This window comes from Manacus vitellinus, unplaced genomic scaffold (assembly GCF_001715985.3).
Source record: "Manacus vitellinus isolate BGI_N305 unplaced genomic scaffold, ASM171598v3 scaffold_6_pilon, whole genome shotgun sequence".
In the NCBI taxonomy this organism is placed as follows: Eukaryota; Metazoa; Chordata; class Aves; order Passeriformes; family Pipridae; genus Manacus; species Manacus vitellinus.
The window spans coordinates 5,201,315-5,227,100 of record NW_021940750.1 but is presented as its reverse complement, the minus strand read 5'-3'; the positions used below and the strand labels follow the sequence as shown (position 1 = coordinate 5,227,100).

General features: G+C 38.8%; 1 protein-coding gene across 6 annotated transcripts in view; it reads right to left on the bottom strand.

Moving 5' to 3' along the window:
• The window catches only part of MGA (MAX dimerization protein MGA), a 63,719-nt gene that overhangs the window by 29,638 nt on the left and 8,295 nt on the right, over positions 1–25,786 (bottom strand). For 3 of the 6 annotated variants that reach the window (XM_029964337.1, XM_029964338.1, XM_029964336.1), the window contains exons 1-13: positions 20,801–22,038; positions 14,986–15,922; positions 14,560–14,647; positions 14,323–14,418; positions 10,712–10,840; positions 9,246–9,344; positions 7,201–7,841; positions 6,193–6,550; positions 5,112–5,335; positions 4,184–4,324; positions 3,696–3,771; positions 2,268–2,788; positions 513–810 (exon numbers count right to left, since the gene is read on the bottom strand). In XM_029964337.1, coding sequence (XP_029820197.1) covers positions 513–810; positions 2,268–2,788; positions 3,696–3,771; positions 4,184–4,324; positions 5,112–5,335; positions 6,193–6,550; positions 7,201–7,841; positions 9,246–9,344; positions 10,712–10,840; positions 14,323–14,418; positions 14,560–14,647; positions 14,986–15,922; positions 20,801–21,864 — 4,672 coding nt within the window. In that variant the 5' untranslated portion in view covers positions 21,865–22,038. Of the gene's footprint in view, positions 1–512; positions 811–2,267; positions 2,789–3,695; positions 3,772–4,183; positions 4,325–5,111; positions 5,336–6,192; positions 6,551–7,200; positions 7,842–9,245; positions 9,345–10,711; positions 10,841–14,322; positions 14,419–14,559; positions 14,648–14,985; positions 15,923–20,800; positions 22,039–25,540; positions 25,758–25,786 lie in introns of those variants that run through there. The other 3 variants (XM_018082422.1, XM_018082420.2, XM_029964339.1) reach the window with 3 other exon arrangements.

The following is a 25,786-nucleotide window of genomic DNA, read 5'->3' as shown; positions in this document are numbered from 1 at the left end:
TGGTTATTGGCTGCACACTTGTTGTTTTGCTAATCCAGATTTGGACCATCTTGTCTTTCACTGCTGCTTCACATATCTTTGGTGCTCGCGAGAATTACGAATGCAACATGAGCAGAAAATCTAACAGTGAAGAACCACGTATTAGAGCGTTACTTTACTTATTTTAAAGTACTGTGTTTGATGAAACACAAATAAAAATGATAGTAACAAAACTCCCCAAACAAAAATCCAAGTTAACATTTAGCATGTCTCCATCCACTCTTTTTTGTCTCTTAAAAATATGCTCTAGTAGTAATAATAAAACAACTAATAGTCAACATCTGTAATCTTACTCTGAAGTCAAAAATCAAACTTTCTGCTTTAAAGAGGTTATTTATTGCAGAGGTAGTTTAGGTAGGCAATGCAGCCAAAGGCAGCATGCACTGTTGCATAGAAATCAACATTAATGCTGTACACTCACTCGGTACTTCAGCTTCACGCAATTTAAAACACAGTAATAAGTTCCAACCTACCTATCTGTCTCTGTGCTGGGACATGGGTTTTCAGAGTCGTCACAGTGGGGGTTGAAGTAGTGCTGGTGGAAGATGTAGTTTTAGGAGTTGATGTTGTGGGGCCCTGGACTGATGTTGTCCCAGAAGCAGGTGTTTTAGCACTGGATGCTACCTTGGAGATCACAGTACTGAGGGCTGCGATATGAAGTACTGTGGGCTGCAGCCTGCCTGTGATATAAGCTGCTAGCCGATTGGCAGGATGCAATGCCCCCATCTGTCCCAAAAGCAGTTTGGCCTGAGGATACCTTTTATCATTAACCTGAAAAAAGTGGAAAAGGGAAATTTTGTGAAAAGAACGCTAATTCACCACTTCTGGAGAGGCGTTTCACTCCATGGGACTTCTAAATGTCTTTTCAAAAAAACACTGCAATTCAGAATGGGAATTCCTCATTTCCTTATTGTCCGGGAAAACGTCAAACAACTCTCGTTATATCTTTGTAATACAGATTTTAAATGCTGCTCAGACTCTCGCATAAACCCACAGAGTCCAAGGAACATGTGAAATCACTGAAATTAGATAAGAGTGAAGCATCTCTTTTTCCTGTCCCTTACTTATGATATAGTCCTGAATAAAAATGGGTTCCCAAATTCAAGGACAATTTTGGATAAAATTCTCAAACCTAATTAAGTCCTACCATCACAAAAGAAGAATACTGATGATATATACATTGAGACAAAACTCTGAAGAGCTTGTAAAAGCTTTATCAGCTTTTTTCTTATCCGTACTGTCATTTGATACTGTAATTTAAGTATGATGAGTTGACTAACTTCAAAGTTGTAGTGGTAACTGACTGCACAAGAGAAAAACAGAACATCTTTCTGAATGTCAGGCTTTATGTGTACTGGACAACAGGAAGTTTTAGTGTTGCATTTTACTTTCAGGTTGTTCAATAATACCTTCTAAAAGCCAAATATATTTGCCACACTAGACCTAAATAAGGTCTAGACTCTTTCTGCTGATCAACTTTTATAAAAGATAAGAAATCTCCTCCTCAATTTTCTCTCTCTGCTCGCTTTTCTTTCTGAGAGTGCTGTATCTGCAAAGTGTCATGAAAATGTTTTACTCTCATTTTCTAATTCATATGCCTTCCCTGAAAGTGATTTTACTATAACCATAAATACCTATCAAGGAAAAGGTCTTCATCCTAGCCCTACAGTTCCTACCACCAATTTTTAACACCAAGTCAGCAACAGAGAACGGCAGGGAAAGATCCACTTTGAATTTAGGATTATGAGTTCTCTTGATGACCCACATCTATTCTACAAAGAGGATGCAAGTTATTAGTGAAGATTAACAGTAAGCTGTAGCAAAAAGCAATTTAATGTTTACATTTTCATTTTCAAGTTTTGTCCCAGTGTATACTTCCTCAGAAAATGTTCTTCTTGTGGACTCTAACAGTCATTCATTTAGAAGGATTATCTGTCAAATGCATCTTCAGGGGGTTTTCAAAGCACCAAAAAAATCTTGAGAGATTCCGTACTTGGGTCAGCGAGACCCAAACAGCCAAAAAGACAAGCTAAACCATCAGAATTCCAATCAGATTTCTCAAGGGACAAGCTTATGGAGAGGGAAGAATGCCATCAGATACTAAGAATTCTTGTCTGGACAGGCAAAAGACCAGGCAGACAAATAAAAGAGTGTTCTCCCCTTCACAGAGTTCTGGGATACTGGACGAAACTGCATCTAATGTCCACAGTAAAGGCAGAGGGACCCACCTGAATCAAGCCTGAGGGGCTCATATTAGCTTTGCATTTGTAGACAACCAGTTTTCCTGCAGGAGAAACCCCTGCATAAAAAGGCAAGCCTTTGCCCCAATGCAACTTCTCCCGCAGTTTGTCCATTGGGTCTGCCCGCATGACCTTTACATTTTCTGAGTTATTGCATGATGACACTGCACTATCAGGAGTCTCCAGGACAGGTATCTCAGGCTTCTCATCCTTGTCCTGGTAGGACGGCACTGAAATTTTCACTCTGGAGGAGCAGACAGGAGGGTGGTTCTCATCCTGGGCCTTGTGTTCCGAAGCCAATTCAATAAAGAAGCTACCCACTTTGAGGCACTGTGGCACGTTACTGTTGATATGCTGCGATAAGATGGTCAAGATCTTATTGTGATCTTCCTCCAAGTTGCAGTCAGAGATAATCTCAATAAGTTTGGTTGGTTCACCTTGAGTGGTGTGATGAACATAGGAGGTGGAGAAAGAGTCCCCCTCACTACGGGAAGAACACCAGCTTTTCTCTGAGAAAGAATTGAAATAGGTTTCTGCAATACTATGATATTTTAATCACCTGGATAGTCAAACAGTTTCATTCTGCCCACACCTCCACCCTTGCCTCAGCTCATCTGCAGGGCAACAAGTAAAAGAACTGTTCAAAGCATCACCTCCCCTTGCAGAGCTCCACAAGCAAGCAAAAACTCACAGCAAAACTAATGTAACTATTTCTCACGGTTCATTCCCTGCAGCCATACCACGTCAGGTTGTATCCCATTGCATCACAAGCTAAACAAAGCTGGGTTGTTTCAATACAAACACCACCAACATACAGTAGAGGGCATCACTGGTTATTCAAGAGATGGCACTTTTCTCTTGGAGTCAGAAAAGGACCACTGTCCTATAATAGCACGAGGGGCAAACATGATGCTAGCAGAACTGTCTTTTGCAGAAGGTGTGTAAACACAAGCATGATATTTTGTTGTCATTAGAGATAAACCGTCCCTTGTTGCAAAACTGTAAGGATGTTGAGCCCTGTGTCCTGGCCATTTTAATTTCACCTACCAATGCACCAGCAATTTCAACTAGTTGTATTATTTTTCCATTCCCATGCTTAAATGTAGAGTGTGTTGTTGTATACATTAAACAGTGAAAAAAAATCAGCTCAAAAAGGTAGTTATATTTCATTAGTGCATGGCACAATGCCTCTAGTATATGTCTCATTTTAAAGTTCATATCTCCATGTGATCCACACATACACAGTTGCTTAAGAAAACAGAAAACTGTAAGCACATCATTAGATTTTTATTGACAAGTGTAATATCTCCCCCAGCAAATGGACTTTTTAATCAATAGCTGCAACTTTTCTTAAAAATCCCACAAAAACATGTAACTTACAAAGAGGTCAAATCACACTCAAGACTCAGGTCTTACCTCTTGGTTTATTAGTGTCTTTGTCTACCTCACAGGTTGCCTTCTCAGGAGACTGAAACTCTGGTTCATGCTCCTGCTGGAGGAAGGAAATGCAAGAAAAATATTCATCCTAGATATCTCACTTTCACACTAAAAGTCACATCACAAAATCAACTAATTCACCCCGAATCATAAAACATATGCTGTGTTTGACAACATCATAGTTTTCGTCTTAGAACAGCTCTTTTAACAATGAACATTTAAGCCTTACATGATAGTGCACGTGGCAGCCAGGAATTTCCTCAGACATGACAATGTATGTCACAGTAACAGGGTAAGTTTACCAGCACTGGTATATGATTTAGGCTCCAGGCTCCACAGCCCCACCACCACCAAATGCAAGTCCAGCCCTTGTGTCATGAAGGAATTTCTGGGGAAATAATTACTTCAAGATTTTCAATATTTTTGCCTGTTTTACGATACATGCTAGTTACAGTGTGACTTCTTACCTTTATACTACAACTCTGTGAATCACTTTTGTCTTTTTGCTGCTTTTTCTCCTCTCTTTTGTATTCATATACTCGCACCCTTGCACAAGTCATCAAACTTTCAAAGTACACGTAGACAGGATCCTTGTCCTCCTCTCGAATCTAAAAAAACCCAAAACAAACAACCCCACACCTCTCCATTCTAGATGCACATGAGATCCAAAAAACAGCTTTGCTAGAAAAGTCTAGCATTTAAACCTAAATCTGCCCTCTTAATATCACATAGCCCAGTCTACCACCACTACCCCAAAAAACTCAAACCCATTCAGATATTCTTCTAAGTGGGGAAAGAAATCACGTCATGTATTTGTAACATTATCTGGTATACATTATACAGCAACTCTGGTATCTTTGTCCTTCAGATATAACTATACTCAACTCTACTGCTGTTGTTTCTTTTGTTAGATACTAAGGTGAGGGGAGAGGCAAAGACAGATTCTTCCAACATCGGCAGTGAAACCACAAGAAAGAACAGAAAAAATACCCAGAACTTCACTGAACACTGTGTGTCTGTATCCCAACTTTTTTTGCAAGTAATTCATTACTTAGATAGGTTACATTATGTAGACAATAACTTACATACACATTACAGGACTAGCAGTCATTTTGACAAAACTACCACATATTACTGCATTTTTAAATGAGGCTGTAAGTGAATCATAATCACCTTTCACCATCTGTGTATTGCTACAGCAAATTCTCAACGGAATTGGACATAGTTAAAGATTTATATACAATCAATTAATTCTTGCTTATCAACATACTTATGGGCAGTCAATCCTAGGCTTTCACCTCAAATTTCTCTAAAATTGCCTAGCACAGAAGCTTTTGACAGTATTTTGTTTTAATTTTCAATACAAAGAAAAACATGCATCTCTTCCTCTCTTACCACTGGATTGGGTTTAGGAGTATACACTCTGCCTGGTTTTATTCCACTGGAAGATCTGTTCTTACTAGAAAGCAAGACCTCTGGGTTGGGCAGTACCGTAGATTTAACCGGTTCAACAACAGATGGTGTTGGGACGTAAATGGGCTCTGGATCTATTTCACCTTCTACCTTCACCCACAATGGACAATTCCTAACAGGTTGTTCTGGCTCTGAGTCACAGATAGCTGAAAAAAAGAATAAAACCAAATATAACTTACAAATGAACCTCCATCTAAAACTGCAGTAACAGAATTTTTTGTCTGAGCTTGAGATCTAGCCATGCAGCAATCACTAGTTCATACTGCCGGACATACTACTGGTTGTTTTCTTTGTCTCAAATTATAGCCAAAAGTGACAGGGAATTGTCCCAAGAAAGAGCAAATGATAATCAAATGATTCTACGCTAACCATTGCTCACTTGTACTGTGATAGCAGATACACAAAAGCACTGAAAATTAGTGATGCTGTGTACTGAAAAATTACAAAACACCAAAAAAACCCTAGACTTGTATACCACAGCTCTTTGGAAGAATTAATTTATTCTGGTAGAACACCAGAAAACACTATGCTCACTTTTAGTTATTGTTAAAGGTAATACTAGCAAGAAAATGAAAACGTAAATTCGTAGACAATTTCTACCAATTTGGTTTCCTGAGCATACCTTAGGCCAGGTCTGAAACTACCATAAATCATTGTATTTTCACTGAAGCCAATGAACTATGTAGCTATATATGGTAACTGAAAATACAGCTCTAGACACTCACCTGGTAACAGCGAAAGATAACAGCATTATCACAGTGAATACTGCCAACAGTGATAGCAGTAATTATCTCATATCCATAGTCTTTAGATACATTCAGAGATTTGAGCAAGAGTTTAAATTACCAAAAAGAAACTCCAGCTATTTGATTGCAATAAACAACTAGGTAGTGCCCAAAATCCTGACCAGGTAAGTAAGAATTTAAAAAAAAAAAGGGAAAAGGTGTTATTTCCTGCTAGTTAGTTATATAAAAGCATATATATATTGCCCACAAATACTCACTGTATTCCACTCTTTTTCTCTTCTTCTTATCTTTCTGCTTCAGCTCTTCTTCTTCCCCATCACCCTCTTCTTCCACATCTTCATCCTCTTGCTGTTGTCCTTGTGTTCCATACAGCACAAGATTTCCACGAACAGCCTTTTTCATCATTTTCTTATGTTTTGATCCTCCCTTCACCAGCAACACTCTTCTCTTCAAGCAAGTACAACCAAACATACAGTCTGGCCTGCGGCAGTGGGTAGGCTGACGTTTCTCCAGCGCTAGACTGGCACATACACAACCCAGGCGACAGAAATCATTATTGCAAGGAGGTGCTCGTCGTCTTATTATTTTGTGGATAGGTTTGCTTTTAAGAGATGCCTAAAAAAAAGTTTTAAAGAAACATAAACCTCCAATTTTAGTAAGAAGAATATTTTACTAAAATTAAATCAAGCATATGCAAAATGCTATTCAAAGTTCATTTAGACTAACCCTTCCAACTACATTATTTACATACAAAAATTTGTCATCTATACCTAAAAAAACCCAAAAAAACAGAGGAGTGTTTGCATTTGAAGTCTTCTGAGAGTCAATCTGAAACAGCAAAACCATCTTGGTAATAAGTAAGATGGGGAAAAAGCAAAAGAAGTTATTATGTGAGAACCAAGTTACATGACCATGATTGTCTTGCAGTTAGCTCAACTGAAAAAATAAAAGTGACAAAGAGCAAGCAAATGCAGTTACTGAACAACAATTGTATTAACAGAATTTTTAATGGTGAAAATTTTAGAGAACTCAAATTATTCATCATTTTTATCACCATGCTATTATCACAATTAGTATTTTCACATACTGCTAAGTCAGCACTCCTCCACTTTCACTGCAAAGACTACACTACAAAGTAACCTCATGCTCTGTCATGTTCCTTAGCAGCTTCAGTCTTATTTTTCTGCATGTCTATGCAACATCAGTAAATGGGCAGATTAAAAAAAGTAACAATACAGAAACAAAAGAAACAATTACAGATCTACCTGAGCTGTAAGCAGGGTTGCCAGAGAGATATCTGCTCGCTCTTCCGTAATATAGGTGCGTGGTTTCCCATCCCAGAGAGCACAGTCTTCCAAGTCCATTAACTTCACTTGAGATTTAGACAAACCTGGTGGACGAGCTGCTTGTTGATGTTGTGGCGTTTGACGCAAACTAATCTGTTTTGGAAATGTATTTTCATCCACAGCTGGCAGCACAAAACCATCTCCCTGGTTACTCAAACTGCTAGCAGACTTAGAAGCCTTTTCCCCTGACACTGATGAGTTCTGTTTCTGCTTTGCAGGAAAAGGTGAAGGCAGAATAGGTTTGTAAGATGACTTTACTCTACTGTTCATAGATGTCTGTCTGGTTTGAGTCTTTGTCTTCCTAGAGGTAGATGATGGAGGAACAGGCTTGAACGTGAAAGATGATGGAATTACAGTGGACTGCTTCTTTAAAACACTGTCGAGTGTTCGCACATAGCTAGTGCTCTTAGTGGGAAGCTGATACACCACAGGAGAAGTGGGAGTGTTAGAAGAGAACCCCATACTTGTTTCCATCAATTTCCCTTCATTTTCCAGGTACTCATCCAGCTTGTCACTACAGAACGCTGAGCGATTCTTCAATGAACCTTCCGAACTGCCACCTAAATAAATAAAGAGTACTTTAACCCCTGAAAAAACACACTGACTAATGTTATAATAATTAAACACTATAGAATAGGTAAATACGTCTCTTAAAAAAATGTAGGTACACCAAATATAACCCACTTTGAAACACAACCAGCGGCCTGAACAACTGTTCTTGTGGACATCTCACAAGTGTATTTGTTGTGGGTTGACCTTGGCTGGACTCCAGGTGCCCACCAAGCCACTCCATCACTCTCCTTCTCAGCAGAGTGAGGGACTGAAAGTAAACTGCAAAAAACCTCATGGGTCAAGATAAAAGCAATTTAATAAAGCAAAGCCATGTGTGGAAGCAAAGGAAAACACAAGATTTATTCTCTACCTCCCATCAGCAGGTGATGTCCAGGCACTTCCTGGGAAACAGGGCTTCAGTAGAAGCATCAGTTACTCCAGAAGACAAACATCGTAAATAACAAATGCCCCCACTCTTTCTCCTTTCTCTTAAGCTTTTATTGTTGAGTAGATATACAGCATGGCATATCCCTTTGATCAGTTTGTGTCAGCTGTTCTATGTCCCCTCCCAAGATCGTGCCCACCCACCAGCCTTCTGCTGAGGGGGGGAATGTTGGAGAGGCAGCCTTGGTGCTGTGCCAGCACTGCTCAGCAGCAGCCAAAACACTGGTGTGTTATCCAACACCTTTCCAGCTACCAATGCAGAGCACAGCACTGTGAGGGCTGCTATGGGGAAATGAGCTCCATCTCAGCCAGACGCCACACAGCATTCACTCACAAAAACAAGCCTTCAATAGGCAGGGCTTCTGTGTTTCTATTCTTACTTTGCTTGTCCTAAACACCTGAACTACCTGGTACACCACAACACATCTGGAATATCCCATAAAAGTACAGAAGATACAATATAAATATTTAACCTAAATATAAAGTAAAAAATTGGCAAATTGCCAATGATCCATTCCTCCTTGAGGTATGGTGAAGTAATCAAATATGTCAGGAATACCTGCTCTATCTGGAGTTAAAAATACATCAATATAAACAAAAATTACTCTAGTTCATCAGGGTCCCTGAGGCAACATAATTCCGGAATTACCGTACTTCTGTGTAAACTCAAAACTGACAAACAAAACCAAAACTATTACAGCTTTGATCTTCACTCAAGCCTTCTGTATAGAAGAGATGTATTTTTATCTTACTCAGAGCACATTTCTCTCTTACCTCATAAACTTCCATTCTGACTATGAAACCAGTACTAAAAAAATTCTTTAATCGTAACAGTTTATATATATAAAAAAGAAAATTCTTATCAAGACACACAAAATACCAAAGGGTAAAACATATGGACGGCCAAGAAAAAGGTCACGTATTGGAAATATGTACACTGATTTCTCTTGGTTTACTTTTTTTTTTACCTTCATTTCTAGAAGCGCCATGAAGCTTCCCTCGCCAGCCTTTGATTTTTGTGAAATCATTTGTTTTTCCTGTCCTGGAAACAAAAGGAAAGCCAGTATCTGGAAAAGAAGAAAGTTAGCCTCAATTTATGAACCAAGCTTGATTCTATTGCTTTATCCTTTTCAGGGATAGATGAACAGCAGAAAATCAAAAAGTTTGAAGTAACTTGATTTTTACTTTTTATTTTTACTTTTTTTTTTTTTTAATTAACAGAATACTAACAAATACAAGCTTCCTGTAGAGTTCTGCTGTATGGTCATGCATCTGCTATCCCAAACAAAAGGTGTCTTCCCCTGTATTTTCAGTTTTAGTCTCCTTAACAATGGTGCAAGCAGCTGATTCCAAAAGTCTAGTGGGTCAATCAAGTAATTAGTAGGCTAAAATGGAACAAGCAGGTTTCAATCTGACTCTACAGCCTCACTCAGCAAGAGAAGTAATTTGATTCTCTCCCCTGCATTGAGCCAATGACTTTTATGAGACCTGTATAAACTTCATTTAATGTTTGGTGTTCTGTTAAATTCAGATGAATATCAATTAGGGGCAGGGACAGTAAATAACTACAATGGGCAAATAGTGACATCCCTAACAAGTTATCCATCAGCTTTGAGAGCTAAGATAGAATATAAAAATACAAACAGGGATCTGTGTGGCCATTTCAGGTATTACTAAGCTAGAAATAACTGCATTTAACACCAAGCTGACAGAGGTCTTCTGAACTGAATCTGCCTCTCTTGCAGTGTAAACAAAACTGAGATTCAATGTCTGCCTCTATCAGCTCCCAAAAGCAGCAGATTAAGAAAGATACAGTAATCAGAATACTACAGTGGGAGAAAAAGTTAAGTAGAAGAAAGATAAGCATATAAGCTAAGCTATACTTCATCCAACCAGTTCATCACTAAAAACAGTATCTACCAACAGTATCAGAATCACAGTCACAGTATAATGAGAAATGCATTTGTTTGGATACCAAATAAGTTTTAAAAAGCACAATCAGTCAGCACTTTTGTAATAAATAATTATTAAGAGGTTACAGGGTAGCTCCCAAGTGGTATCTCAGTCTCTTCTGGAAAATTCTAATACTCAGCTCTGTAAAAGACAACCTTTTTTTTGTTTTGCATGTGAGCAACATTAGACAAATTTAGATCACTTAGGCTTTCTCTGAGCAATTTGAGAGGTCAGTATAAAATAAACTAGGTATCACAGCCATCACAAAACAGGAAGGTTAAAGACAATCCAGCCACAATTACTCAGGACTCCTTGGCCAGTAACCACATAATGATTCAAGGAAGTTCTTGTATTTTGCCCTTTTAATATCACTTTAATCTCTTTAAGATATTAAGCTGAACTAAATGGCCATTCTCTCCTTCTCATCATTGATAATAAAAAGGTAATACTTGGGATTTCATCAAATTCATATTCTACCCACCTGGAGAATTGGGATTGGTTCCTGGATAGCTCCACAAAGAGTAATTTGAGTAGGAAAGAGGAAGCTGCACACCCAAATATTTCAAGTCGATGCTCATTGTTGGGTCCACAGAATTCAACTTCAATCCCACTACAAGAAAGTCAAGCTATTTACTAAAAGACAAACCACTAAGTAATACACAGGCTTTTCTAGCATTCACCCACCATTTTATGAGACTTGAAAAACAGCATTAGCATCTGTAACTGTTATTTATACTGGATTTACAGTAGGTATGAATTAAAGAGCATTTTATGTAATGGGAAATTGAGGAAAAAAAGACTGAATTACTTTTCATAGTTTTCTTAATTACTACCTAAGTTTTCACAGAAATTTATTAACCATGGTGGTAGTATTGTAATAAATCTCACAATAAAAGATTTTGCTTGTTTTTCTGAATAAGTCAGCACTGTCTATATCCTTGAAGACTACAGTTACTGCCTGAACCCAACTCAGTTGACTGACATTTCATATTACTACTTAAATTATCAATCCTGCCAGTGGTACTTACATCCCCTTCTATACTGAAAGCAAATCTTGTGCAAGAACATACACCACACACACATCAGTTTCAACCAGCAGCAAGAGAGAAGAGCAAAGCACATTTTAGCTCTGAAGAATGCGTGTGTTTGTTATGATACAAACTTGTATTTAGACTGATCTCAGAACTTAGTTCATCAAATGATCCCAGTCTCAGTAGGTTATTTTTTTCCCTGAACTTGGCACTTTGCAATAAAACACTTTTTTTTCCCCCTGAAGCAGGGGGGAAATGGCTATAAAGAAATTAAACAATCCATGTTGCTGATGGCCCCATAAATACTTAACTGCTTAAAACATATTCCTTCATTAACTGCCCCCGAATACTCAAACTGAAAGATTTACTTGGTCACAAAAGCTATCTTTATCCATGACGAAACAAATACAGACACAAAAATGCTCAGAAAAGCAGAAGCTAGGAAATTTCACTTTGCACCAGAAAATATTGTCACACTGAATTCCAGAAATTACTGCTGTCAATCAAATTCAGCTCACAGTTGGGAGTTGAGAACATCTATTTTGGATTTTAGCTATAGAAACCTACAAATGTTGCTGCTGTTGCCAACATGTCTAAAGTTAATACATTACATGTGTGAGTTTTAAAACTGAACATGTATGACTTGATAAGGCTCAAAAAACATAAAGCAGTATTTGCATAGATAACTCAGTGTTGGTGGTACACATTTATGTTAATAAGTGGTAACACAGTGACCAGATTACTGGCAGCCTGGAAACAATCAACATGGAACAAACCTCAAACATGGTTGTTTAAACAGATACTGTTATCAAAGGCAGTTCAGTGAGATATAATTTTCATATCTACATAGGGAAAATGAGAAGCAAGCAAGTCAATCTGGCATTTTGTATAAAAACATGTCAACTGCCAAATGTCAAGATGCCATCCATTTCTTTTCAAACTCTATTTCAAGTAAGATGGAAAGAGTACACAATCTATTTTTCTTGACACTCCATTCTGTCACCTCCAAAAACAAGCCTATCTTTGTTTAATACTCAAAAAAAAAAAAAAAGAACATCACTCATGCAAAATATCTATTATTTCAGTTTAGGATCACCCAGACAAAAAACAAGAGGATGATTCCAAGAGCAACACGAAATGCATGCAGGTAGCCAGAAGAGAACAGATGGTAACAGTTAAGTATTATGTCACTACAGACATCCCCATACACGAGAGGTGACCTTTATTATTTCTATCATCTCCATCATATTGCTAAATTTCAGTTGCTGTAGTCAAATAGTAGCAAATGAAGAGCCTTAAGAACTTTCTCTTTTCCATCAGTGGCAGTTGACAAATCTGAAATATGACACATGGCAACAGTGCCTTCAATTTTCAGGAATATAATATGGGATTCAAACTAGCTCAGATAGAAGAGGCATCCCATAGAATTGCAGTACTCCAGCAGAAGCTTTCCTTCTAACACACTTAAGTTGGATTCCCTTCTTAATGAAGCATCTTCCTGGAGCTCTGGTGTTTCCAAGATGCAAACAGCCTCAATCACCATGTTTTAAAGTTCAAAAATCAACAGTAATTGTGGGATTCAGGTACAGCTCCAACTTTTCATCAGTGAATCTCAAAAAGAATCTTAAGCTTCTCAACTACACACTTCACACCGCTCCAGAAGCTGGAGGAAAAGCATGTAGGTTGTACACATTCTCAGTTGCAGGATCATCTCATGAGTAAAACAGCCCTCGCTAGTTCTGTAGTTGCCAACACATCACACCGTTGCCAACATACTATAATTTTATGGTATTTTTCTTAGATAACATCTAAGAGGTCCACAAGAAGGTTTAACGTTACTGTAACATTTGTTTAGTGCTGTATCTAGCACTCCCAGCAGCTGACCACAGAAGGGTTTTAAAAACATGGTGGTAACATAATGCATGACAACACACAGGGACCTGTGAGGGGAGGTTGGCCAGTGAGGTCCTTAGAAAACAGGGATGCCTATTTCTGGAATCACGGCAAGGGAAAATTCCATTTTCACGATACTACTACCAACACTGATGCTGTATCACCGAGGTACAACTTGGCTAGAGATGGGTTATCTTGTTTTATTCCCACCACATCTGGCATCCCCTTCTTATGACCATTTTACAAAGTTTAAAGACAGAAATGTCAGCTCCACACTAACAAGAGGTGAAGACATTCCTTTAAATGATTGCAAAAAATGACAGGTTAGTAGTCGTCATACCTCATACATAAACCACTCAAGATAATCCAGCATTCTTCACCACAGAAGGTCTTTGAGGAGTCAGAACAGCTCATATCAGAGTATCAGTATTTGGAATCTCAGTCCCTACAGTATTACAGTTACATGTTTGAAAAATTCAGGGTCAGAGCCTCAGGAGCATGAGGTACAACACTTCCATCAGAATCAATAATTTCATCACCTGCTCTGATGACTATATTAATGTCATTGGTCTCACGACTAATATTGTTGAAGTCCTTCAACATCATCAGTAGAAAGAAGATGAAGTTCTGCTGTGTGGATCTTTGACTTTCTCCCATCTACCTCAGGATAATATTGTATATAAATAAAAGATCACAAAATACAAGTACCTTGCTTGCCCCTTCTGTGTGGCTAGTGAACCTGGATCTAAAAGGATTCAAAGAAATATGGACTCAAATATAGCAAATGCAGTCTTAGTTAACTGTTGCTGGATCTCTAGCTCCTCTACTATCAGGAAATATCTATTTTAATGAAGGAGTAAAATCAACTCCATCAGCTCTTAACCAGATTTAGCTCAGTACAAAACAGGCACTGTCTGAAGTCTGAAGACTCAGCGACTTCTGCAAGAGTCACATAACATGCAGACTCCAACTCTCCTGTTGGAAATTCAAGATCCATCTATTGCCACCTGCACATTTTCTAGTTTGCAACAAGAATGCGTGAAAATGAAAACCTAAATCCCAGATGGATTAGGCATATACAGTATTGCAACCAGTAGGAAATCATCAGCTCAGTATAATTAAGTATAATAATCAATCAGGTGCAACAGCATGTACATCACCTGCTTACCTTCCTGAAGGCTAGGATGTATTACTTGCTTATGCCTCAAGGTCTTCAGCTCTTCCATCAATTCCTTTTCCAGCACATGTATTCTTGCTTGACAGTCTGCTCAAAAAATAAAAAAAAGAGAATATATAAAAAAATTTACCATGCAAAAAATTGACTTAATTATTAATTTTTCAGTGTGTCTTTACAAATTCCCTTATTGCAGAGAAGAGCCACTCACAAAAAAATAGAAAAATGTACCTGGATCACTTGTAGTCAACAGAGGAGCCTGAAGATTCTGTGACTCTTCTCCTCCAGCTCTATCGACAGTGTTAATGTCAAGAGCTTCCTAGACACATGAAGAGGCTTGAGTAAGTGTAAGATCCCTTAAAACACTTAAATGCAAACTAGGACACATCAAATTGTCACCAATTATTCAAAACTTGAGACTGATTAATAAAAAAGTATGAATTCTTTTATACAGAACTCTAGATCCCACTACTTTTCCCTAAGCTCCTAAGTAAGTAAATGTTATGAATAACATAGGCACGAGATACGGACAGATTTGGAAAGAGGCCACAAATCTCCAAACTCAGTTTAAAACAAAATATACCTCCAGTTGAAAGCAAAAAGGGTTTAAAAATGAGATATTATTATAAAAGCTTTTCAACAACAGCGAGGTTTTACCTTTGATGCAAAGGACACAAAAAGGACACCATCAACATCTTCAAGGTCCGGTTTAACATCTGGAAGGATACTCCCAGGCCCCAGAGAGGTGTTTTTGCTTGTTATTACAGTTTTCCCTATACCTTTAGGTGGTCGACCAGCCTTGGAAATTTTCAGCTTGCGTGGCCTTCCTCTTTTAGTTGTAACTGATGATAGGGTGCTTTGATTGTTACCAGAGCCTTTGAGGGACACAGGATTCTTCAGTATACCAGGCCTTCTTCTGCTACAGATTTCTTTGTCTGAAAAGTCACAATTTACTGAGCCCCTGAGATTAAGATTAGGTGATTTGGATAGAGTCCACTGGGCCTCTCCAATTGAAGAGTATTTCTGTGACATTTTACTCCCAGGAGATTCTTTTTTCGTAACTAACTCCTCGGTGACAGTGCCTGAGTAAGGCACTTTTTGAAAATCTTTGTGATTTTCAAAACACACAGGCAAAGAATCCAGGATTGCACTCAAAGGGGATTTATCCTTCTTGCAAGAGGAAAGCATGGTCTGTGGCAGCTCAGATATCTTCACTGTGCTCTTTGTGACTGCACAAGGTTCTAAATAGACCACAGGCATCTTACCACTATCCAGTTTTAACATTTTTGCTTTGGCAACACCTGAAGGACTGGTCAGCATACGCTTCCTAGACCTGAATTCTCCATCAGTTCCATCTGTTTCACGGCGTCTCATTAGGTGCTTCTGTACAATGGGATCATCATCATCAGTGTTGGAATACTCATCAGTTTCTTCATCTGTGTCTTCCTGTTTCACAGTTATACCTTGTATGCAAATATTTGACTCATAGTCATAGTCATCTGCTGGTTCCTCTTTAATGACTACATTAAAGTGTCCATTTGGGTCCAACGGAGATGCCACACGAGAAGTGCTTTCGTAACTGCTAGCAATGGGACTGGGGTGGAAGGGAGGGGACAAAACCAAAACACAACATAAGATCTTTATCAAATCTCTTCCTTTACTGAAATTCCATTATCTCATATAATCCTGGGTTACATACTGTAAAAACCTTCCAAAATGCTCCCAGATGTGGGTCGGCGATATTAGCTGTCATTTACAAGCTTACATTTTTAGAAGTAAGCACTCGAAAAACCGTAAGAAATTGCCATCATTAAGAACAATTCAATTTCTTATCTGAAGGCAGCAGCACAACTTCCTTCCCTTCTACTATCAGGGTGACATTTGTCTTTTTTCCTCTTTCACTCAGCATGAACTTATGCTAAGCTGTCATGTTTGAAATGCTCAGAAGCGGCCTTAGTTTGACGTGTATCTTGTTAAGACACTAAAGCCATTGTGCTTACAAATAAGAAGCCAAGTGAGTGTTTAATGCACTAAAATTTTAGTTAATTCGTCCTGAAACCACATACAGACAATTCCTAAGTTCAACTGTTGTTTGAACACTTACAGAATGTTAATATCCTGGTGAATCTTGCTCCATTTTCACCAAATCTGAGTACTAACCTAACCAGAATTCAATATGCCATGCATTAAATACAGGACACTAACAGTGCAGGCAGTTGCACTCAGAACTTATTTACTAAACATACGACCTGATATTCCAATACTCTATATATATTTTATGAGACACTACATAGAACTTTAATTATATTAAATTATTATTCAAATTTTCATCTTTGTTATTAAAATGTTATTAAAAATAATACTACTTGTTAATTATAACAATTTCAAATATAATTTAACATAATTGTAATAATGCTATATTATATAGAGAGTGAATGTTGCTTTACATATATTGGATGTATGTCTATTTTATTATTAATATTATCCATCCGTACCCCTTTAAAGAATGACTATGCTCAGTTGAACCCACAGCTGGGATTGAGGAAGGGGAAAACAAGTGGATGAAGAGGCTGCTTCCTCCTTCTGCAGATGGAGGACATACTTTAGGGAGAAAAGCTGGGATGCACAAGAGTCGTAACATGGAGCTGGGAGTCTTCACCTTGAGAAGAAAGACTGCAGTGTTAAAACAGGGAGCTGACTATCAAGATACAGATTTATATATTTACATAAAAATCCTAAAGAACAAGAGGGAAGCTATCTAAAAAACTTTCTGCAACTCAGAAGGACACTAAGTAACCAGCGTTAAGCTTGAAGAAAAACCTGCCTTGTGAGGGAATAGCAGGCAGCAGCAGAGTTTTGTCTACTGTCTTGTTTTGTCTACTGTCATCTCTGGACAATGAGTTTCCTATTAGAAAGTTTCTAGCTTTCATTTAATTAATAATGTCAAATGTAAGATTAAAAAGTCTTTGTAAGATTAAAACCTCTTTTTTCTTCTGTGAGTTAACTGTCAAAGAAATTCAAAGACAAACCACCTATAGGTTATTGGTAACTGAAAATCCTGTCACATTACAGCTAGAGGTTGATTAGGTACAGCTGATCCACAATTAAAAGTGAATGTATCTGCTCCTCTATCTTAAAATCCTCAAAAATAAAGAGACAAAAGATCCTAAAAAACTTACAAGCCAGGAATAAATGTCTCACCCGAGTTCTATTGTTTCCAGTTGGAAGCCCAGTAAAGCCTGGACTTCCCAGGTAATTTTCCTTTTTCCTTTGCAAGGTGTGTATATGTAAGCTAAGGATTACCTTTCTATAAGGGATCTGGACAGTATCCAAACCAAAGAAGCCCAGCTGTAAAACTGAAACTTCTAGACACAAATATTGTTTTATTCTGCATATTGGAACCAAGCCAGATGGTGACAAGAGTGAGGTATCACCCACATATACATACACGTGAGAATATAAAGTATTTGCACAAATCCTGAGCAGCATTTTTCTGTTTTAAAATTCTGATGCAATTATCAACTTCCTAAAGAATAAAAAAGTTGCTTCTTAGCACTGAAGTAATTTCATTTGGCCCTTAGTTTGTGAAGTTATGTGCAATGTAAGTAGTCACAAACTTCTCTTTCTCTCATCTATGGGCAAGAAAGTCTGTCCTCTCAAAATTCTCAGCTTAATCCAAGATCTCATAAAATAGTGAAATAATGTCTTAACTAGCTCTTTCTTTGCCTGATATGGAACAATGCTCATATTCAAACCATCTTCCTTACAGCCCAAGTAATGTATTTGGCACCCTCGCAACAGAACAGTAAAAGCAGAGAAATTGCCTTCTTGTATTTTGCCAAATTAAAAACCATTAAGCTGCTCATTTTTTGAAAGTACCAAGACATATCAATTTTTTTTAGGCACATCATTTCAAAATATACCAGAGGGGAAGGGCGGGAAAAATCTGATATCTTGTGGAAATCATCTAGCAACCTGTGGCAGAGGTTTGAAGGATGATCACTTGCCTTTCTCTCCCAAAAGAAAGGTGAAGAAGTAAGAAAAGCAAACTGTCAAGAGTAAACACAAGACAACTGAATCAGAAAAACAAGACTAACTGATAATTAAAAATCCCACAGAATTTTTATTTTTGAAGCAAGAAATCTAAAAGACCTTGGAATGGAGAAATGGTACATTAGCCTGAAACACTTAAGAACCAGCAAATTTCGTTTGTGGCTCCTTCCATGGCCCAAACATCTGAGCGTTTCCAGGCATAAGCATTCTTATAGAAGCGCCCACAACTTGAATTAAACATTTATTTTCTTTACAACACACCTGATTAAACTAAACATAATATCAGACCACAGAAGAAAAACACAAAAAACCTCCATAGTACCTTATATGAAGACAAACAGTCCTTTACTTCTAAAATCCTCTAATAACTCAAGATTAAAATTACTCTCAGGTATATGCAACCTTTTACATAGTTCCATTCTCAAAAACGTCAGAAGAATTGAGTTTTGGTGGGAAGTACCACGCTCTACAGCATTAGGAACTCCACTTCTTTTATCTGAGAGGTAGCAGTTCCCAACTTCTGCCTCTCACCCAAACCTAAACTCAGCAGAAATCAATACCCTACATAAAAGCAAGATAGAGCCTATCAACTGCTACTAAGAGCTTGCCTGCCACAAAAAACTATTGCCCAGTCTTCGTTAATACGTAAATATTAATGTGCTTAGCTTGATAAATAAAAATGACACGGGCTCAATGCTGTCCTTGAAAGGCTGATATATTTATAAACTCAATGACATGGCACAAAAAGACTGTGAATAGATCAGAAATAAAAAGGAGAACTACTGTTCTGAAACCTCCAGCATATACAAAGACAATTCTGCCATTTCTTGGATAAGATCAATTTTCTCTTTCCAAGAGCTGAATTTTACTTTTTCACACAGATTACAAAAACCTAAAACAAGAAGCTGGACAATGCTTAAAGGTAGTTCAGGATGGTGGTAACAATTATTCATCAAATGGCACGTGCTCCCAAGCCTAGACAATAGAAAGATGCTTTGCAGTCTTTTCCTGTCTGTGCAGCTTTTAGCACATCTCAGAGATAAAACGTCTTGGAGGCAAAACCAAGGAAGGCATCTAACATGCTCTGGACCAAAAGAAATAAAGTCTGTCAATTTGCATCATATATTTTTTAGGAAGGTCCTTGAGTCCTTAAAACAATGGTTTTCATTCCTTTGAAATAAACAGTTCTCCAAATAATCTGCTTCAATTATCCTCTCTGGGAAAATAAAGTATCGCTATGAAGGCAAAATAAACCTGTCAATAATTATTTTTCGAGTTTTACTTCCAATATGTAAAGTTATCTAAACATTTCTCCATGCTGTATTCCTAGGAATTAAAGAAAGCCCATCCTCTCTATAATCAGTGTGCTTTCAGTCTTTAAAGTGGGTTACAACACAATTTTTGGGGAATATAAGAAGTCTAGATGTTCTTCTTCCTAACAGACTGACACTGGAAAATACTGCAGAAGAAAGGTTAGAGCACTCTAGATCTCAAAACAATTCTAGTACTCAAGAATTATTACAATTAAACTCAATAAAGTGTCAAAGTACGGAGAACTTTGTAATTTGAAGTGACAAAGTGACATGAAGCAACATGTCGCTTTTATTTTATTATACTCTTTTTATTTCTTCACATTTGAAGTACCTCTAGCATCTCTTGACACACATTAACTATTCACTGTCTGCTCTGTTCTATTGCTTAGATTTTGGAAACTAAGTGAAAGGGCAGTAAAATAATAGGTCTTGCCAGGCTTGCTTTAGCAAAAGGAAGTTATTCTGAAGTACTTCTGTGGGTGCAGATTCTCCTATCTGTGGGTGCAGATTCTCCTATCTCACAGCAAATATGAGGCAACTAACTACCAACAGGCAGGCTACCCTGCACTACTTTGTGGAATAAAAGAATTCACACCAAGCAGTTATTGACAAAACAGTGGTGTGCTGCCAATTACAACTGCCTTGCAGCAATCCCTATACATACCCAACCTGAACACCCACACACACTACACAACATCCATTACTGCAAACTGAACCTACATAGACAGCACGTCACTGTGGCAAGCAACCCTAAAAGGAAAGGCAGTGTTTTGATGACTGCGATGCGCTATTTAAAACTCTGAAAAAATAAATTTAGCCTTCTAAAATGCTAACAGGGTTAAGAGAAATCCCTCGACACTTCTTAACAAAGGGAGCTAAAGCAACACAGAAAATAATATTGAACTCTTGCACTCCTCAAACACCTTAGAAAGCCCAGACTGTTAAAGATTGTTCGAGCAAAGAAAAGTTTATAGTAATGCTAAGTGTTCTTCCATTTCAGGTCACGCAACTTTTAGTTGTAAATCTGTACACTGAGCATCCTGTTATCCCTTTACCAAACATCCCACTCAACCAGTATTTGTACCAAAAATGCAGTGTTAACCCACCTTTCAGAGACTTCTTGTTTTAGCTTTGGCATAACACCTGAAGACAGGTCAGTGTCCAGGAGACCCAGAAAGTCTCCTTCTGCATTAAAGGACTCTTTGTTAAGCTTGATGTCTGATGGGTTTTGACCAATCAGTGAAGAATCTAAACTTCTCTGATGCACTTCTAATGCATCAACTTCAGCAGGGCGACCACAAATGCCAGCAGCACTAAAAACATCACCTCCCTCCAATTCTGAGTTACTGTTCTGTTTCACATCACGCTGAGGTCGACTATTCAACCCATCATCTCTGAATCCTTTAGCAAATGGATTGTAATCAATTTTCAGCTGGGTAATCTGGATGTTCTGGTAGGCTGTAACTGCGAAGAATTCTGTCTGTGGAAAGGTAAACGTATGGACATCAGGGCCATTAAGCTGAATGACTTCTGTGGCTTTGTTTGCAGGCACCAAGTGAAGTCGTGGCAGATAACGGTGCATAGAATGCAAGATTATGTGACCCTCCTGGTCCAGGGTATTGTTGGTAAGTTTAAGTTTGTAGAAGGACACCGGCTGGTGCATCCAGAACTGGCCAGTGGAAGGTGATTCCGGATGAATAAACACTCGCCCAAGAACATGTGGTTCTGCCTTCCCACTGGGCTCCCACCAACGGCCATTCCATTTGTATCGGTGATTATCCACAGGGGATATGTCCATGACTAGGATGTACTTCTGACTGGAATTCAGACCTGTAATCCAGTATCGGCAATACGGGAACATGCGCCTCCCCTGCTTCGTCAGAATCATCTCTGTGTTGCGATGGTAGAATTCATTCCACATGCTGTTGTTATCCAGAGTGACAGTAATGCCCCCTGAGACGCAGTCAGCTGGGAGGCAGGTCTTGACTCTGGGTTTTACTGGAGTTGATACACTGCTGGCGAGAGCACAAGCATCGTGGTTTGCTACCAGGATTCCTTGGTCAGCTTTTCCATTTCCCTGCTGTTGTTTCAAGATGACAAAAAAAGCAGGTGCTGCACCAGACACGGTCCCGCCGTCCCGGCTAGCCAAGACAATTTGCTGTTTCTCCATGATGAGCACTCTCACGAGCTCAAATCAAATGCAAATTCTACACGGTTCTAATGATCTTTTATGTGTGTTCAACATCCTGGAAAAAAAGGAAAACACAGTTAAAAATATTCCAATACAATCTAAGAAAGTAATTAAGTCTTGTGAGACACCCTTTTTGTAAGAGTTTTCCACATTAAAAACTTGAAAGATAACCAGTACTATAAAATAGATTACAGTGACGATGTAACAAATCAAGGTTGCATGAGTGTATGTAATTTCCATCCTAAAGACATGGGGGGTCAGTAGACCTTTAAACAGCATTTTCATATATGTTTTGCCACAACAGAATATCTTGGTTTTCTTGGTATTTCAAAGTGCTCTTTTTTCTTACATTGCCTCAACTCTTCAGACATTAGCCAAAAGTTTTCAGGAGAGCAAATGACACGTTTCTGACGTAAAGGTAAAAGTCTTGCCAGAAAGAAGGAGTTCCCGGAGGTCAAAAACTTCCCAAAAATTTGAAGGAGGAAAAGAAAAAGAAATGTTAAAAACATTTTTGCTCAATTTCTTTATTGAAAATGGCTAAGTTTGTGTGGTTGGAATTTCTTTGCTTACACTCCTCCCCACCCCAAGAACTTCTACTTGTCTGTCAAAGGCAGAGACAAAAACAAAGGAAAAAATAGTTTAAATGGATAAGCTTTGGAAAAAGATAGACAAACTAATCCCCAAGAGGTCACGAAGCTAAGATTAAATGGATTAATGTGAAGCACTGGGCCTCAGCTACCTTCATCTTCTGAATTCTGGAAATAATTTAAATCAAAAAAGAAATACTTGTACTGTTATGATTAGTATAATCACTGCTTAGGGAACTAAAAATGTTACTTTTATCTGTATATACACAATCCCATTTTTGTGTGTCTACCTCCTAGGTTAACAATTATGTCAACCCACAACAAAAGATCATAACCTACTTCCTTTCTCAAATAGCCTGTACATTTCTATGTGTGAAAATTTAAAACAAGCACTTCTGGTAACCATGAGAATGCTATTCCAACATCCAGATGTCTGCATTTTGATCCTTATTACAGTTGGAATACAATACTGACAAAAAATGATTGATTCTTGTATCAAAAGTCTAGTTGGTGGGAATCAGAGATCACAGTAAATCACCACCGCTAGAAGCTGAGATGCATCCCAGGGTCCTGAGGGAACTGGCTGATGTGCCAAGCCACTCTGCATAACATTCCAAATGTCATGACAGTCAAGTGAAGCCCTATGTGACTGGAAAAATGGAAATACTGCACCTGTTTTTTAAAAAGGGTAGAAAGGAGGACCCTGGGAACTACTGACCTGTCAGGTTCACCTCTGTGCCTGGGAAGATCATGGAACAGATCCTCCCAGAAGCTGTGCTAAGGCACATGGAGGACAGGTGATATGGGACAGCCAGCACGGCTTCACGAAGGGCAAGTCCTGCCTGACCAATCTAGTGGCCTCCTACAAAGGAGTGAGTACGTTGGTGGACAAGGGAAGAGTTACGGATGTTGTCTATCTGGACTTCCACAAAGCCTTTGACACAGTTCCCTGTGACACACTACTTTAAATCGGAAAGAAATGGATTTGGTAGGTGGACTGTTTGGTGGATGAGAAATTGGCTGGATGATCACATCCAGACAGTAGTGGTAAATGGCTCAATGTCCAGATGGACATCAGGACAAGTGGTGTCCCCTGGGGGTCCATATTTGAAAAGTTAGTGGTGAAGCTAACTTGCTTAAATGATGGGATGCCATCCAAAGGGACTTGGATGAATAAACACTCAAGAGAAGTGGTTCAAAAAGACCAAGTGCAAAGATGCTGCACCTGGGACAGGGCAACCCCCTGTATCAATCCAGGCTGAAGGATGAACAGATGAAGAGCAGCCCTGCTGAGAAGAACCTGAGGGTGTTGGTGGGTGAGAGGCTGGAAATGAGCTGGCAATGAATGTGCACTTCAGCCCAGAAACCAACCGTGTCCTGGGCTGCACCAAAAGCAGCGTGGCCAGCAGGTCAAGGGACGGGATTCCGCCCCTCTGCTCTGCTCTGGTGAGACCCCACCTGGGGTGTTGCATCCAGCTGTGCAGTCATTCCCAGAACAGGAAGGATATCTACCTTTGGGAGCGAGTCCAGAGGAAGTCATCAAGATATTCAGAGGGCTGCATACCTCACCTGTGAAGACAGGCTGAAAGAGTTGAGGTTGTTCAGCCTGGAGAAGGCTCTGGGGAGCCTTTCAGTACCTAGAGGTGACCTAGAAGAAATCTGGAGAGGAACTGTTTGCAAAAGCAAGCAGTGACAGGACAAGGGGGAATGGCTTCAAAATGAAAGACAGTAGGTTTAGTCTGGATATTAAGAAGACATTCTTTACTGTGAAGGTGGTAAGGCACTGGAACGGATTACTCAGAGAAACCGTGAATGCCTCATCCCTGGAAGTGTTCAACACCAGGCTCGATGGGGCTCAGAGTAACCTGGTCTAGTGGAAGGTGTCCCAGGTAGGAAGGTTGGCTCTAGGTGACCCTTAAGATTCCTTCCATTCCCAACCATTCTATGATTCTATGAGTTAGCTGCTGGAAAACAGTCATATTTTTTCCCAGAGAATTAAATTCACAAGTTTTAAATGAATTGGATATTTAATAAGACATGTTTACTTTGCTAGGACTGGGGTATGGTAGGAAGAAACACTCCTCTGTGCAAACCAGTTGCCACATGCATGTGGCAAATGACCTCAAGCTCAGGAGGCAATTTATACCCCATGATAAATGTTCTGGACACCTAGGAAAGAGGAGAAATTTATTTCCACCCTTTATACTTCCTACTTTAAAAGTCAATGTAAAAGTTAAATCAGAGGAAATAAACCAAAACTGTTCTGCACAGATCTTGATATCTGTGAAGTTACGAGATTTGGTTTTCAGTTTTAGTTTCCAGAGGAAATTCTTCCCCACAAACATATCCGCAACCACCTACCCACTGAGAACTCCTTAAGAGAGTCAAGGATACAAAATGAATTAGCTATTCAAAATCATCTTCATATTTTCCAATTTCAGAATGTTGCTCTGCTTTTTCAGTAGATCACATATTAAGTCCCAGCAACACAGAATGCTATCCCCAAAATAACCTTTTTCATGTTCATCTATACAAACACAATAGAAAAATAAATCTCAAATATACAGAGAGGGGAGAAAGAAATCACAGCCTAAGTTGTATGTGGTTTTCCATCAACTTACCCTCTCTATATACACATACAACATGTTCATATGTACAGTGAATGTACAGTCATAGAGTGAGTTCACATTATTCTCTGCAATATATACCTCAATTGTATTGGCTGATGAAGGAAATAAACTATTGAAGTGATTTCAAATCTGATTTAAGATATGCAGAAGGCCTGTACCTTTAAATCTACCTGAGGTAGAACTTACACCTACAAAAAAAAATAATCAAAAAACCTCAACAATCATGTACTCAGCAAGAATTCTACGCATATAAAGACCTACTGAGCAACAGCTAGAGTTATTTCTGCCACAAGTGCAACACACAGTATCAAATCAGTCGAAGATGTGTGTGGTTACAGTGATTATGTGCAGTTAGAGTAGCCAAAACGTGTTACTTCAGTGCCAACACGGACTACTACACGAGCAATTTCACACATTTTGTTACACTCGGTCACACACCGTTTTGTTGTAGCACATAGACTCTAATCCAGTATTTCAGGGAAATGGAGTGTATTTGTTGAAACCGAAGTTCTAAACAGCTTCAAATATTTCCCTTCTCTACACGCAGACGCTGTACTGGAGAAGCAGCACCCAGCCAGACAGCAGCGGCCAAACACGCTCCAAGTCGCACCAAGACCCGCTCAAAACGAGACAATCGGACGTGAGAACGTCCGTCTCAACAAACAAACACACAAACCAACGCAA